General features: G+C 32.8%; 2 protein-coding genes across 2 annotated transcripts; both read right to left on the minus strand.

Moving 5' to 3' along the window:
- Nucleotides 1–209: 209 nt before the first annotated feature.
- Nucleotides 210–7,723, minus strand: Calr (calreticulin). The gene is made up of 7 exons (XM_089700527.1): nucleotides 7,564–7,723; nucleotides 7,341–7,445; nucleotides 6,822–7,057; nucleotides 5,126–5,323; nucleotides 2,397–2,606; nucleotides 1,144–1,479; nucleotides 210–744 (listed from the first exon to the last, which is right to left on the minus strand). Exons 1-7 carry the CDS (start codon nucleotides 7,649–7,651, stop codon nucleotides 724–726), a joined length of 1,194 nt encoding a protein of 397 aa, XP_089556653.1. The 5' UTR covers nucleotides 7,652–7,723; the 3' UTR covers nucleotides 210–723.
- A 1,995-nt stretch (nucleotides 7,724–9,718) lies between these two features.
- Nucleotides 9,719–15,992, minus strand: Ns1 (Nucleostemin 1). Its single transcript, XM_089700525.1, has 9 exons — nucleotides 15,819–15,992; nucleotides 15,301–15,590; nucleotides 14,844–15,030; nucleotides 14,186–14,410; nucleotides 13,387–13,570; nucleotides 12,825–13,047; nucleotides 12,162–12,269; nucleotides 10,725–10,889; nucleotides 9,719–10,093 (listed from the first exon to the last, which is right to left on the minus strand). The coding sequence occupies exons 1-9, from the start codon at nucleotides 15,835–15,837 to the stop codon at nucleotides 9,770–9,772; spliced, it is 1,725 nt and encodes a 574-aa protein (XP_089556651.1). The 5' UTR covers nucleotides 15,838–15,992; the 3' UTR covers nucleotides 9,719–9,769.
- Nucleotides 15,993–16,696: the final 704 nt, after the last annotated feature.

The following is a 16,696-nucleotide window of genomic DNA, read 5'->3' on the forward strand; positions in this document are numbered from 1 at the left end:
TCCATATCCAATCTTCCGTAAAATCAATCAAATTGGTAGAGCCGTTCTCGAGTTTTAAGCATAGAAACACATTTAGAGATTCATTTTTACTTTATAGATATCTAGAGACCTTTTGTCAAAATATTTGTAGGTAATTTTTAACACATGTTAAAAATTAACTAATGAGTGTCAAACGTTATTTATCTCCCAATTTAATGAAACACAAAACGTATGTTATATATTAATTTAATCAGACTCATTTCACAACAGAAACATTCATCCTTCGACCACACCAAACTTGGCTCCACACGACACGCAGTGCCGTGAAACTATCTGACTCGGCTGTGTACACACTGCACAATGCACATTACTCTTATTGCTTAACCTGTTTCCGATCGTGTGTACAGAGCTTTATATACATAAAAAAAATCAGTACATCCCAGGCGTACAACACGCCCAATTTATTAACGTGGAAAAACCCTAAATTTCTTAGTGAGCTTGAATGATACCGATTGTAAACTAGCAGAGATATTGTGCGGTATTTTAGCTTTTTTTCAATTTGCGGGTAAAATCCAGGGTTTTTTCACGTCAACATACAAAATGGAATATTTCGAGTGTCACACAGTGCTATTTATATAAATATTATACTGGATTGCACACGATTCAACTAGCATTGTAGGAGCATGGCGCGGCATGCTATATATACCCGTTGGTAATTATTGTCTTTGCACTACACTATCTTGTTTACAGCTCATCGTGCTCCTCCTGTAACAAATAAAACAACATTTTAAATAACCTTGTAAAACTATAACACTCAAATATTATTTACATAAAGTCTGTCTGGAGGTATATTTATTATTTAATCAGCACGAAAATTTAAATATGTAAATCGATACTATAAAATACTAAATTCAACATTATTCATACGCAAATTTGTATAACATTCAAAAATATAACATGAAATCATCCTCAGATGTTACCAGATACCACCATTTACATTTCATTCGATACTTAAAAACCAATTTAAGAACCTGCCCTAACATTTGACAACATAATTATTTTAGTTTAATAACTCAGGCCCCGGAATCACAGACACAATAGAAAATCTTTTGTGTCGTGATCGGGCGGTTCGGGGCTCAATGGGTTATGTCAAAGTCAACTCACCACAGGTGTGGCATCGCCAGCCTCATCATCGAGATCCTCATCATCCTCCTCATCCGGCTTCTCCGCCTTCTCCTTCTCCCGTTCCACCTCATCCTGTTCATTCTTCATCTTCTTCTCTCCCTCAATCTTCCTCTTAATCTCCTCTCCCTTTTCCTTGGCGAGTGACAAATCATCAGTGATTAGGAAGTTGTCGAAAATGGTTCCAGATTTCACTTGCCAGAGATCAAGACCGACTGCGCATAGTTCGTTGCGTTTGTAAAGGTTCGCGTCTGGTGTGTACTCAGGGTTGTCGATCTCGGGGTGCACCCATGGACCTTTGTATGCTGGGTTGTCGATCTGTAGAGAAATGTGGTTTTAGTGGCAACCCTAAATAATTAAATTCGAAATTATTGTACGAGATTGCAATAAATTGAGCTCCAACTTTTTATTACAACCATCTTTTATTAAGGTAGCAACTTTTTATTTCTATAAAATATCAATGTTTAAACTTTAAAGATAAAACCTGTAATACAAGTTTTATTACAGGTTCTACTAGTTTTTATACATAACCAATTTCTGTTAACAATTATGACGATAAATGCTCATATATTATCAAGTAGCTATACTTTAAGAAATTCGAAGAATTAACGAAAAAATACAATCATCATGAGGCTAGACTTCTAAAATTTACATAGAAAACTTCCAAAAGCATGACTAGTAGGGGTCACTGAAACCTTCCAATTAACGGATATACCACGACATACGAGTGACGTAGCTAAGTGCAAATGAACCAATAAGCAATAACTTAACATAATAACTTGGACCAACATATTGGCCCCGCAATAGCGGTAATAAAGGTGAACAACCTGACTAGACGCAGTATAAACAACTTTTTTTGTCACAGTTCATTCTATTTTGAATATGGCTATAGAAAAGGGAATTACGCTTTCGAGATTTTGCCGATGTATAATGAAATGGATAGTTGATAGTTAGATAGATATTTAGGCTATTTGAGATTTGTAATTTGTATTTTTAATATCAACTTTCATGAAATTATTTTGAAATATTAGCATTACTTTCGCATAGATAACATTTATAGCTATGATTTATAGACATCTTTAAATCTTGTTAACTTAGGTACTTTTTAAATTCACAAAATAAAATGCATTTCATTTGTATTTTTAAGTAGTAAAATTACTTTTTAATTTTAATTTTTTTTTTTTTTTTTACCACTTAGAACAATGTAAATAAATAGATTATAATATTGCACCAACCTGCTTAGGCGCCCACACACCCTTATACTCAGGGTTATCAATCATGGGTGGTTCCCACTCTCCGTCCATTTCATCGTCCCAATCTTCAGGCTTGGTGGCATCAGGGTCCGGAATGTGTTCAGGCTTGTCCCAGTCTTCGGGTTTCTGGTCATCTGGGTCGGGGATGGTCGCTCTGTCGTCCCAGTCTTCAGGCTTTTTGGCTGATGGGTCCTAGAGATGGCGGGAATTAGTAAAACAAACTTTTACATAAAGGGAAATATATCCATATTTCAAACTAGAAAAAATAATTAAAAAAAAAGACGGGTTGCACTCCGGGAGTGCCGGCAGAAGTGAAAACTTTATTATTAACGTTGAGCATGTTTGATATTTTGGAATGGTATCCGTCTTACGCTTTTTCGATCAGGTCACGTGTCCTGACGCGAGTTTAAGTTTTTATACCCATTACAGAAAAAGGGTAACCTATTAAAAACTCGAATTTCTATTACCCGAATCTTAAAACCCCGAAAACGGTTGTTAGAACTTTTAAAAGACAGATGTAATGAATGACAAATTTTTAAAATTCCTTTTTTAATTTCCCAGATGAATCAATTTCCAGATGCACCAAAACCAGATTTTTAAAAAGTATTTTTTTGTTTCCCGTATTCTCATAATACAGATCTCATTATACCAGATTCTCAGAATACTTTTTTTTGTTTCCCATCGTACCATTTTCCAAATAAACTATTGCCAAATTTTCATAATCTTTTTATTTGGTTCCCATATAATCGTATAACAGATAAACTATTGCCAGATTTTCATAAACTTTTTATTTGATTTACATACAATCATGATTATACCTTTACTATCGACTGAAAATAAACATTGTCAGTAAGTAAATTTATTGTTTTACTTGTCCATTACAGACCGGTTTTAGTGTCAAAGTCGACTCAGTAGGTTAGGTTTGAACTACGACCCCCACGCTAGAACTGACTCGCTATTGTTTTACTTGCCCATTACAGAAAGGTTTAAGTGTCAAATTCGACTCAGTAGGTTAGGTTAGGTTTGAACTGTGACCCCCCATGCACGAGCCGAGCGAGCGAAGCGAGCGTGCCGCGGCAGCGGCCGGCGAGTGCCAGAACCGACTCGCTATTGTTTTACTTGCCCATTACAGAAAGGTTAAAGTGTTAAAATCTATTCAGTAGGTTAGGTTAAGTTCGTGCTGCGACCCCCTGGAAGGATTTCGTTTTGCTGGATATCGTTTATTTGAATTTCAAAAATCTGGACATTGTTTGTCTGGATATCAATTAACTGTATTTCAAAAATTTGTGTTTTAAAAATCTGGCTTTCGTGCATATGGATTACGGTCATCTGGATTTTGTGCATTTAGATTACGAATGTCTGGAACTCATTCGTCTGGATTGTAAAACGTCGTACAAATAAAGAAATGGGCAAATGAAATTCGGAGTTGCGATTATATGGCAAACAAAACTTCGAAATTTTAAAATTCGGAGTTATGAAAAAATGTCCAAACGTTTTCTGGATTATGATATTCGGAATATTAAAATTCGAGATTAAGATAGGTAACCCAGAAAAAGTGCTCAACGCCGCTAAAGAAGTTTTCACTTCAATAAATAAAAACATATAGGATTTGATACAGAGAAAATTTTATATGAGGATCTCCTACTACTAGAATATTACGATTTTGATTTTTGGTTGGAATTTTCCATGATCAATGATAAAAATTTGCAAATAGAAACTTGATTGCCGAAAATATATAACTTCTTTAAAAATCGTAAAAAAAGGATAAAATAATTTTAAAACAAGGCTGATATCTAAAATAACTATACCTTACATATAATTAAGATTAAAATTAGGGATGTAACGATACCGATACCGATACCGATATATCGCCGATATATCGCCGATAATAAATCAACCGATACCGATATTTTTTTATTAAATTCTTTCTTTTCTTTTATGTTTTTGCATTGTTTTCATTCACATTGTTTTATTTCTGTTTCTGTAATAGTGTTAAGGAAGAGCGGAACCTCCTGACACAAGCATTTTATTTGCTTACTAGGAGTGTTCCAATCACAAATTTGTTTATGTAAAGGAAATAAATAAATAATTTTGATTTTTTTTAATTTTTAACGTGATAACGTTTTTAAAATCGTTTTAGTCGGGTGACATGTTCATAAACTTGTGTCACACCAAAACCTCACGAGCGCGATCGCAGGTATAACGAGAGAGACCGATCTCCCGTTTCATCTCGAGCGCTGCCACTGCATTATGTTATCACGTAAACATCTCGATCGTAAACCTACTTTACAAACAACCAATTTTTTTGATATCAAATAATTCAAAAATCCGCGCCCATTGAACGATGCGGGAGGCAGCCCGCGCGTGCGCACTTTGTTTTCTGAAAAAACTCTACCAATTATAGTAAACTTTTATTAGGTACTGATTGTATGTGTATTACTTAAAGTTTAACTGACTTCGTAAAATAATAATACTAAAATAAATGGTTTTGTTGTTTTTTGATTTGGTATTTTTATTTAAAAGAATACGATTAACAGTTGTCTCTGTTAAATGTTGGTAACTTTTTATGCATAATTCACTATTTATTTTTCTACCAAGCCATCGATATCGGTATCGGTATCGGTATCGCCGATACATTACTAAAAATATCGGTATCGGTATCGTATCGGCAAAATCATGTATCGTTACATCCCTAATTAAAATAGACATACCTTGATCTTCTTAGGTGGCAGGAAGTCCCAGTCATCTTCGAGGTTGCCAGATTCAACCTTTTCATTATCAATGAGAACTTCATATGTATTATCTGGGTTCACGAGCAGAGTGTACAAGTGAGTGTAGACGTCGTCCTTGCAACGGATGTCCTTCTTGATGAGGTGGTTCTTGCCCTTGTAGCTGAAGATTACGTGCACCTAGAAGTAATATATGTGTTTAGCCAATGTTAACGATATGGGTATTCTTCACTTATTCACTTATTGGTTGTTGTGTTTCAGTTTTATGAACATTTTTACAAGTTTCCATGACAATTTTTACAAGTTAAATATACATATTATATATTATGTAGATATAGCGAAGAAAGCTGATTAATATCAGATACATTTTTCAGTTTTGAAATAGATTTAAGAACTTAGCATACCTAGAAACAAAAAAGATAAAAAAAGTTACATTTGAATTTAAACTTTAAAACCCTTGTATCATATTTTTAGCATACAATTTTTTATCAATTGAAATGCAAGATAATAAAGATTTGATTAATAAACGTTGGTCAAATTAATCATAAGGGACATTAAATTACTTTATTTTGGCAATAAATATTTACATCCATTCGATAAAGATAAAAACTGATAACCCAATTCCATTTGATTAATAAACTCTGATAATAAAATTCAACTCATATGATGAATGCATTGAAACTTTCTATTTTTAGTCTATTAATATTTAATATGCATCAATTAAACTTTGATAACTTATCATTATTTAATTATAATGGATAATGTTAAATTGAATAATGTCATTAACAAAATAATTAAAAAGGTAGGCTTATTACTTACATATTATTATTAACTCTGGCCCCGGAACCACAGACACAATAGAAAATCTATTGTGTTGTGGACCGATCGGGCCATTCGGGGCTCAACCGGTTATTTAAAGAACCCAAGTTTTAGTCTTTATGTTCAATATAAAGGATTAAAATTCAAATAAATAGTTAAATTGCATGTTACAGCATTATTATTACTATTGTTAATAAGTATGTTCCATATGAGATACACATCAGAATATGTTAAGTTGGCATGCAACAGCAATATTATTTAGAGTCAAGGTGAAATATCCTTTCAATAAAATATAATTAAAAAATGATTATGATCAAGATGATTTATTATTCAATATTTGATGCCTATAAATAGTGTATTACAGCTTAAAATTTACTGAAAATTTAAATTGCAAGGTAATAATATAACCAATCAAACATTGATTGATGATTGATTGAAAAAAAAACTAAACTAAAAAAAGTAACGAAATACCTAACTACATGATATAAAAATATTCTGATAAGACCTATATAAATTGTAATCTACTATTCTATGAATAATAACTAATAATGTATGTTTAAAACAGATTAAGTAATTGTAAATTAACTCAACTACCAGAAAGTTCTAGTAATTTCCTCAGAACTTAATATATTGGCCTTGATTCTATAATTAAATACCATAATTTGGTAAATTGATCATTTAAATATTTACTATTTATATATTTTTTTTAGTGGACTTCTACTTCTTAATATGAAAGTGAAGAATTTTCTAGAAAAATCATTCAATGCAACATGCAGGTGCAACATAAAAATATGAGTCAAAGACATGAATAAAGAGCTTTCCATGGTGACAGTTTTTTATTGAGGTATAGATTTCTTACCTTCTTAGTACCAGGACCGCAAATGTCAGGACCGAACATAATTTCGTAGGGTGTCTCTCCATGCATGTCCTTGGAGTCCAACTTGCAGTCGAAGATTTTCAGGTAGCCACCACCGCAGTCGATGTCCTGCTCATGTTTCACAGAGAACTGCACAACTAAGGGCTTGCCCTCGTTTGAGAAAGGCTTGAATTTGGTTGAGAGAGCATAGAACCTCGCATCCTCTGATGTTTGTAGACCTGACAAAAAATACTCATTTAATATGGAAAAATAGGTTCGGCAAAATATGATGTACGATGTAGATACGATAAAAAACTCGTGAGGGTAGCGAAGTTTTTGCCGGTTTCGTACATTATGAATATTACTCATGTGGATCGAAATTAATTGGATTATTATTAGGCTTTTGCTAAATTGTATTAAAAATGCCATCTTTTGTAATATACCTATTATTCAAATATTAATAAAACACTTAACTAAAATAGTTGACTACGTGTATGATTTTGATTAGAAAGGAAGAGGTACCTTTATCTTCTTCTGGGTCATTGTAGAACTTTCCCGCTGTCAGCTTGAATTTACCGAATTCTTTTCCGGGATGTTCACTGTATACCCAATTAGATTCCCATGAATCTGTAACAGAAATAAGTCTTTGGAAAAACTATGAAATGTAGCCGGCATCGGCCATCGATTCCTACACGCGGTATGCCGGCACTTTTGTCTTTTTGGCCTTTCGTAGTTATGTACTTACCATCAGGGAATTTTTCTTCGAAATATACATCACAATTAACTGAATAAATTGCCAGCAAGCTGACCAATCCTAAAACTAGCGATTTCATTTTGTTTGACACAGACACCCTCACTCGCGAGCAAACTAGCCACGAATAAGCACAAAAAATTTTGAGACGCTCTATTATTTAATTTTAACTGCTATGTTACGTAGTAAATTCGCCGTCTCATTCTATCTTAAGCAAAAGCCGTATGAGGGAATGAGTCGGCAACAGTAGTGACATACGATTACAAAATTAGTGAAAGAAATAAATATATGAAAATATCACTAGTTGGAAAGAGACATACTGTATACAGGTTCATTATGTGACGTTGCATTACGCAGACAGATGGAACGTTCTTATTGGGCCAAATTATCAAATAGGAATTGAACACACCGTCGCTATGGGATTGTCGTTGTTGGCGGGAGAATTTAAAATATTTATCCTAGTGATCCTAGAGGACGATTCAAATGTTGTCGAGAAATAAAAAGATACTCACATCTGTATAGGTCTATTATAATATAAAATCGATTGGTAATTTTTAGTATTCAGAAAAGATTTATATATAATTACTTATTCATTAAAATTTAAGTAAAAATGTATTCTTCAAATATAATATTATTGTCCAATAGAAAATGCACAGGGCATAAGATAGAGACAGAGATATCATATTTTGTGCGTTGAAGCAAAACAAAACATTGATGTAGCGTGGTGAAAAACTCGCGATCAGAGATAGACTGGATTCTCGGCATTATTTATTTATTTTTTTTTTTTTTTCATTTGTACAGACGACATTGAAGAAAAATAAATAATCCATACTAATATTATAAATGCGAAAGTAACTCTGTCTGTCTGTCTGTTACTCAATCACGCCTAAACTACTGAACCAATTTTCATGAAATTTGGTATGGAGATATTTTGATACCCAAGAAAGGACATAGGCTACTTTTTATCCCGGGAAAATGACGCAATCCCGGAAGTCCCACGGGAACGGGAACTATGCGGGTTTTTCTTTGACTGCGCGGGCGAAGCCGCGGGCGGAAACCTAGTGTATAATAATTAAAATATACAAAGTAATAAAGCTTGTATGGGTTATTGTGTTTATAGATATTCATATAAAAAGGAATCGACCCTGCTTCACGTTAAAATAATATGATGTACAGGCCTACTGCATAAATTAAATACCATTTTTTAATTAGTATGTAGAGTAATTAATAAATTATATAATTAATAGATTCATACTCTTTATTGTACATACATAGAAATATTGTTTGTTACATGGTTAAACTAGCTTATAATAGAGACATACAAATTACAAAGAGGGGATTTAATGCTCATTATAATATTATGATGAGTCCCATTTTAAGAGGAATTGTAATTTAAATTGAATAAATTGTTTTGCAAGGATTGATAAAAGGCAAAATTCTCTATTCGACTGTTTTTTTTTTGGTTTGTTACCACAGATCTTTGGACTGAGTGATTCTATTTCGGTGATCCTGTTTTTTGGTTGGCCCCATTAAAATTTGTCCACTAAGTACTGATCATGTAAAAGGGGTTGAGGTTATTGGTAAAATATAATTATCTCCTTTTATGTTCACATTTGAACGCGAGTCTATTGAATGTGAGTGATAACAGAGGTAATAATTGATAAATATAATTACCATAACACGCCACTTTTGTTATGTACTTATGTTGAATGTTTTCTAAATGGGTTGCGTGTATGGTGAATTCAACCTAATTAATTCAGATAAAGACTATAGAACTAACTACTAATAATATTAAACCATTATTTTATTGCAATCGAGGATAGAAAATACTTTTACGTACTTATAGCATTTTAAGCTATTGCATAGCTTCTATCGCGGGCCTTGAGCGCAGGGACCGAATCGAGAAATTCCGTAACGAAAAAACGTCACGCTCCCCACTCCGACGGGCGCGGAGGTGTGGCTTGAAGGCATAGCATGCAATAGCTTTACCGCGGCAGTCCCCGAGTGCCACACGTCTTTTTTTTACCTGTGGTTATACATTCTGATTTTCTGCCTCTATGAAAAAAATACGTTAATCGCTTGGGACTCAAAAATCAGACAAACAAACAAACAAACACATATTTCAAATAATTTATAAATAAAACAAGCATTCAATATAGAAATATACAATATATTTCAACTTAGCATACAATATGCCGCACTACAGTGAAAAATCTTCCTTAAAACTGTAGTCATCTTTCTTAACTGAATTAGTCAAAGTAACAGTTTCTAAAACATCAGCCAATTGTACCGCCTTCTTTTCATTTTTAGCTTTTTTCTTTTTATCCTTTTTAAACTGCATTTTCCTTAGTTTATTTTGTTTAGTGTTGCCTTCTATTTGCATTTCGGGGTCGTTTTTCGCTTTTACTGCGTTCCTGCCAGTTTTATCTAGTTTTGGTCGAATATTGACTGTTTTTGATAATAAGCCTTCTTCTTCATCGATTTGCATTTCATCCATGGCTGTTACTGGACCTGTGCTGGATATCTGGAAATAAAATTGCATTGAAATATCAAATAACTATTATATTTGAATGCCGAGGTTTTTGAAGTGAAAACTTCTTTAGTGGCGTTGAGCACTTTTTCTGTAATGGGTATAAAATCTTAAACTCGCGTGGACACGTGACCTGATCGAAAAAGCGTAAGACGGATACCATTCCAAAATATCAAACATGCTCAACGTTAATAATCAAGTTTTCACTTCTGCCGGCACTCCCGGAGTGCAAAGTTTGTTACTCTTTCACGCAAATTCTACTGAACCGATTACAATGAAATTTAGCACACATATAGAGAGTAACCTGGATTAACACATAGGATAGGTTTTATCTCGGAAATCCCACGGTAACGGGAACTATGCGGGTTTTTCATTGAAAACGCGGGCGAACCGCGGGCGGAAAGCTATTTACACATATTATAAGCGAAACACACAACATAATATTTATATTTTACTGTCATGTTTTTAATTAGACATTTGTCTAGTGATCATTATGTATCAGTATCGAACTTAGAAAGTCTCTCTCTAAGTTCGATTCTCGGGACGACTTTTTTTTTTGTTTCACAGAAGTAACAAACAAAAATTCCAAATTCTATTAACAGTTCCATGTCATTGAATAACTTACTTTAATAGCATCGTCATTAGGTTGACAATTCAGTGCATTGATAACCTCAGTTTCCATCGCTTCAAAGGAATTAATGTCGAATTCTTGCGCCATTGACGTCACTATTTTAGCATCCACATGCACTTCGGAAACAGGCGTCTCTGGAGGCTCAGTGAAATAACGGACCTGGAAAAGAACATTAAATATAAAGTTTATTATAATAGGTTTAATATTATCTATATATATATAACTCAAAGGTGACTGATATAGTGATCTATCAACGCACAGCCCAAACCACTGGACGTATCGGGCTGAAATTTGGCATGCAGGTAGATGTTAGGACGTAGGCATCCGCTAAGAATTTCCCAAAATTCTTGCGGGAACGGGGAAAATCGGGGATGCACGTACAAAGTCGTGGGCGGAAGCTAGTAAGAAATAACACGAGAAGCCGGGTTAATTATTAGTTTGAATGTAGTAAGAATGTACTGCGATTCTACACAGATAGCTAATTGATGTAGGTAGTTGATAACAAAACACAGCAAGATAACGACTATTAGCAAAGTGAAGGTAGTTGGGTCGAACTCTCATCCACAAAAATATTAAATCAAAAGTTATGTCTAACAATATTTTAATTGTTACTAGGACTTTCCAAAACGTAATGTTATTGATTAGTAAGTACCAATATTATGTAAAGGCAAATATTCAGGGAATGATAATAACATGGACATCACATTAATTTCGTCCTCTTAAGTTATTATTTTCCTAAAACAATATTTTGTAACAACTTCAAATAAACTCAAACTCAAACTGAAACATTTATTTATTCAATTAGACTTCTTTTAGAAGCACTTTTGAAACGTCATTAGGTACATATTTTTAACATTTACCACCAATTCGGAAAGAATCTATATACGAATATATCTACGGAGAAGAATCGGCAAGAAACTCCATAGTTGCTCTTTTTAATCATGTCAGTTTTACAATTTTACAAATTACATATTATGTAACATCATAATATATTATAGTAATATGCCAAAGAACTAGATTACTAAAACTTATTATTTTAAATTTTTAATGCTATGAGTCCAACATAAGCGTGAAGATATCATCTTTTCAATAACAAAAAAAGACAAGAATATTCTGATTAATTTTTTTTTATAATATACGAAGGCAAAGAAGCCGACGCGACGCCTTGCCTGGTGGTCAGCTAAGTGCTAAGTTCCTGATTAATTAAAAGGACCTTATCAATAAAAAAAAAGACTGGTTGCACTCCGGGAGTGCCGGCAGAAGTGAAAACTTGATTATTAACGTTGAGCATATTTGATATTTTGGAATGGTATCCGTCTTACGCTTTTTCGATCAGGTCACGTGTCCTGACGCGAGTTTAAGATTTTATATACTCATTACAGAAAAAGTGCTCAACGCCGCTAAAGAAGTTTTCACTTCAACAATTATTACCTTTCCAGTGTTCCAATCATTGAGCAATATTCTTGCAGCGGCTTCTTGGTCGGGCACACCACCCTTCTTATACCGACCCATACGTGATGCTAGACTTGCGTAGAATTCCTGGATTGAATAACAACATATTTAATATTTATTACTTCATAAAAATAATTTTCAGTGATATCATATTATATTGTTGGATATCATATTGGTTGAAATGGTTGTTAATCATTTCAATAGATGGCGCGCGGTGTGTCCCTTCAGACACATAAAACTGAAAGAATAGAATAAATTCGATTGCTCTGGCGGGTCACGAGTGGCTGAGTTGGTGAGGCATCCGCCCCGGAATGGCGCGAAAGGATGCGGGTTCGAGTCCCGCCTCGTGGCCGAATTCTTTCTATTCTTTATAAATTTATATATATAAAATAATTTTCATTTATGAAAATTGATAAATGAAAATGGATAAGAGGAGTTCGTAAAATATGCTTTTTTATAATTAATTTGCCCAGTATATTTTTACACGAAATATGTACATGCAAAATTTCATACTGTGAAACCGTATTATGAAAGACACAGCAATAAAAACAAGCTTCTGTATATTTTTACAGCTAAAATGAGGATGATGTTCTATTTTCATATTCGGAAAAAATATGTTTAACAATAAAAAAATTCACTCACTTGTGGTGTACTAAACTCTGGTATACAATACAATGCCACTAGTGTATGCTTATTTGCTCGTTGTAAGATCGCATTAGCGGGTGTTATGGGATCCTTTAACGCTCCCACTCTAATAGCATTCTTTAGAGCTACCGTTGCATCGCTTTCCGACCCTGAGTGGAATACTATCCCTGGACTGTCGAGGATCTTGATCTTTGAGTCTAACTGCACGGTTTGCATTTGTCTGGAATATAATTAATGTTAGTTTTTAATGGTAATTTGAAAAAGTGGATTGAAATATGTACTCTCTAATGCTTTAAAATTGCCATATTAGATTCAGTTTTCATCTACTAATTTTCAACTTCCCGATTCTAATTTCTCTAACGAATGGTAAATAACACTTGAAAGGTTTGAAATGTAAATGTACTTCAAAAAAAATTACATCCATTGATAATAATTTTACTATCCTACGATATTGATATGCTTAATTGATTAAATGAACAAAAAACTAGCTTTAAAAAAACTCTTTGAAATCAATTTACAATATAAATAACAAAGAAAATGAATAATACAAATCACTAACTTTGTAACTCCAGGAGTACTACCAACATTACACGCGCGGGATCTGTTCAAGCTGTTGATAATGGAACTCTTGCCAACATTAGGGAGGCCGACCACACCAACTGTTATAGATGTCTTGATACCCTTATTTCTACAGTAGTTACCGAGTAGACTCATTAGTAACTCTGCGCCAACACAGGCTGATCCTGAAGGAAAAATTTAAAATAATTATTAACTGTAGAATATCATATTGTAAAGTAACATCATGCAAAGAATTAATAACCTCATAATTACACACTTATTAATAACTAGCTTCCGCCTGCGACTCCGTCCGCGCGGAAAAAGTAGAAAAAATTGAGATTTTTTTTTCTATGTATTTTTCCAGGATGAAAAGTATCCCATTTTATGCCCAGGATAATAAGGTATAATTATACCAAGTTTCATCTAAATTGAACCGTTCGTTTTCACGTGATGCCTGAACATACAGACAGACGAAAAAATTTTAAATCACATAATATTTGGGTTTGGTATAGATCTAGTCCCACCCTCTGCTATTTATTTTTTCAATATTTTGAATGTACAGAATAGACCCTTCTTCAGATTTATTATATGTATAGATTACTATAATTAATAGCTTTTCTTTAAGCATGAAGAATATTTTCTTTTTGTAAAAAAATAACATATTATCTTTTAATTTGGCTTATGATTCAAAAACAGAAAATGAAGGTAATTTTGCATATTATTTAAAAAGCTTATGGAAGTACTTAAGTTCAAACTATCCAAAAAACAATTTTACTTATTCAAATTAAACAAAAACTAACCTTTCATCTCCTTTTCTTTCACAATATGCTTCATCTTTTTTCTACCAAGGTTATGTTGCTGGTCCTGAGTAGATGCCTTAAACGGTACTGCGGGGGCCGTTCTCCGTAGATACTTTAACCAAGCTGTTAGGTTTTCCCTTGGCACTAAGTCTGCTTTATTTAATACTAAGACTAGGCGCTTTCCAGATTCCCGCACAGCTTCTTCTACTTGAGTACAACGGGTACCTAAAAATTTCATATTATTAGCACAAATAAGTCACTAATCCTGAATTCCCAAATTAATAATGCATACATTTTTTAAAAAGGATGAGTGAAACAATCAGTCCTTATTCTAACTTATAGTTATAATATTATCTTTACTAACATTTAAAATTTGAAAGTGTGCTAGTTTGTCTTTATTAGTTTGTCTTTCTTTCACATCGCAATTGAACAACTTTATGATGTGATATTTTTTGTCTGGATATAGTTAAGGAAATAGAGCATAGGCTCCTTTTTACCATTTTGAAACATTTCAGGGGTATTTTTTTTACAATGCGGGCAAAGCCACCAGTGAACAGATAGATGTATATATTATTATTAATATGGATCAATAAAAAATATGAAGGATTGAAATGGACATCAGGAATCATATTAACAAATAAGGTTTGGAATAGCTCACCAAGAGGATCTCTTGCATCCACCACTTCTAAAATGACCTCAGCTTCAGTTATGACCTTCTTAAACTCTCTATAATAAGTCTTCAATGAGTTCTCTTGCTGTCTGTCCTTACCCATACCATCATCAGTTTCAATTTCATTCCCTTTGAATGCTTCATGAACTTTTCCTCTAGCTTGAGCATTAGCTACCTAAATAAGGACAATAAATAATAATAGAGGTATAAATAAAAGGTGTTTTTATTTCATTAATGATTTAAACATTTGTAGAAAAAAGTTCAAATAATTGATATTTAAATGATGATTGAGGCTTAGAAATGTATGCAATAAAATAGAAGTTCTTTATTTAAAACAAAAGTTTACAATAACCGCAAACCGGGGTAATCACAAAATCTGTTACAATTGCAAATTAACCTCATAAAATTCTACCTATAAAATAAAAGAACAAATTTGAATACTTACAAGTGTACCCATATCCACATTGTTTCCTTTCTTCTCTTCTAGTTTCTTCTGTTTCTCAAGTTTAGCCAGTTCCCTTCTCTTCTGTCTTTCTTCTTCTTTGTGCTTCTTTACAGCTTCCACCTCCTTTAAAATATCTTCTTTGAACGGACACTCATTTGGAATCTGAATTGGCTTAGCTTTTTTAGATTTTGGATTCTTCTTTGCCTCCTTTTTTAGTTTTCTGTTGTGGTCTTTAACTTTTTTCTCTATTTTGTAACGGAGACGCGCTGGCTGACGCTTAGAAGGTTTCTCTGAATAATTAAAATATGATATTTTATAAAATAATGTAAGCATAATTGAAAACATAACCTCACTTCCAGTAAATATGTTTCTAAATGAAATATTAAAATAAACGTTTTTGTTGCGTAATACAAGTTATAATTTAATTATATATAATTAATTAATATTTCCATTTTACATTTCTGTCCATGTGAGGAATAGTTACATTTTCTATCAAATTCTTAAATATAAAAACTTACTTAGTTTAAATTTTGCCATTTTATAGTCTGACTGTTATTCGAACTTAATTGAGACTTAAATTGTATGCAATATACAAATAAAGTGATATTAATACTTATTATAGTTTATTTAAACACTTAGATGAATGTGAATTTTAGATATCGTCCACATTTTTTTGTTATGACAGATTACAGAATTATAGACATTGACAGATATCTAAAAAATACATGTGCTTTGTACAGATTAAATAGTGTCTACGATATGTTACATACAGACTATATTTTTCATACTATTGCATGTATTTTTAGTCGCAAATTGAATGAAGTGAAACTTTTTTAGGCGCGTTGAGCGTAAAAAGTCGCGTTATGGCAATACCATCACGTCAAGGCGATGATTGGATGTCTTTGAATCTTGCCAAAGAAGTTTCACTTCTGATACATATGCTCGGCACACACGCTCTTTTCACTTATAATATTATACAATGTTAAAAATGTTTTATTAAAATGAATATTATCAGCACTTTAAATATTTATCTGATTTAAATTTGTTATCAAATATACACTGGCCAACATTCCTAGTTTAAGCTTGACTCTATAAAATAGGTTTAACTGGATTTTATTTTTTTAATATTGAACTCAGACTCAAGGCATTTTAAGCCATGTAATTTATTTTTTCAAGATTTTTTTCAAGATAAAATATGATAAATATACTTTTTTTGTATCTAATCTGTACCACTTCTGTACATCTGTAGTCTTTGAACTTTGTTTGTCTTTGTTCAGTTGGAAAAACGCTCCAAAGTCCAAAAACAAAAACTGAAATTAAAGTACCTAGTTTTCGCTATATCTTTTAATTCTGTTATCACTAATAATTTCTAAGATCTGCTTAATATTTATACAAA

Source organism: Colias philodice, chromosome 11 (assembly GCF_061535455.1).
Source record: "Colias philodice isolate Cphi_HAF_F1 chromosome 11, ilColPhil1 Martin Lab GWU primary, whole genome shotgun sequence".
Lineage (NCBI taxonomy): Eukaryota > Metazoa > Arthropoda > Insecta > Lepidoptera > Pieridae > Colias > Colias philodice.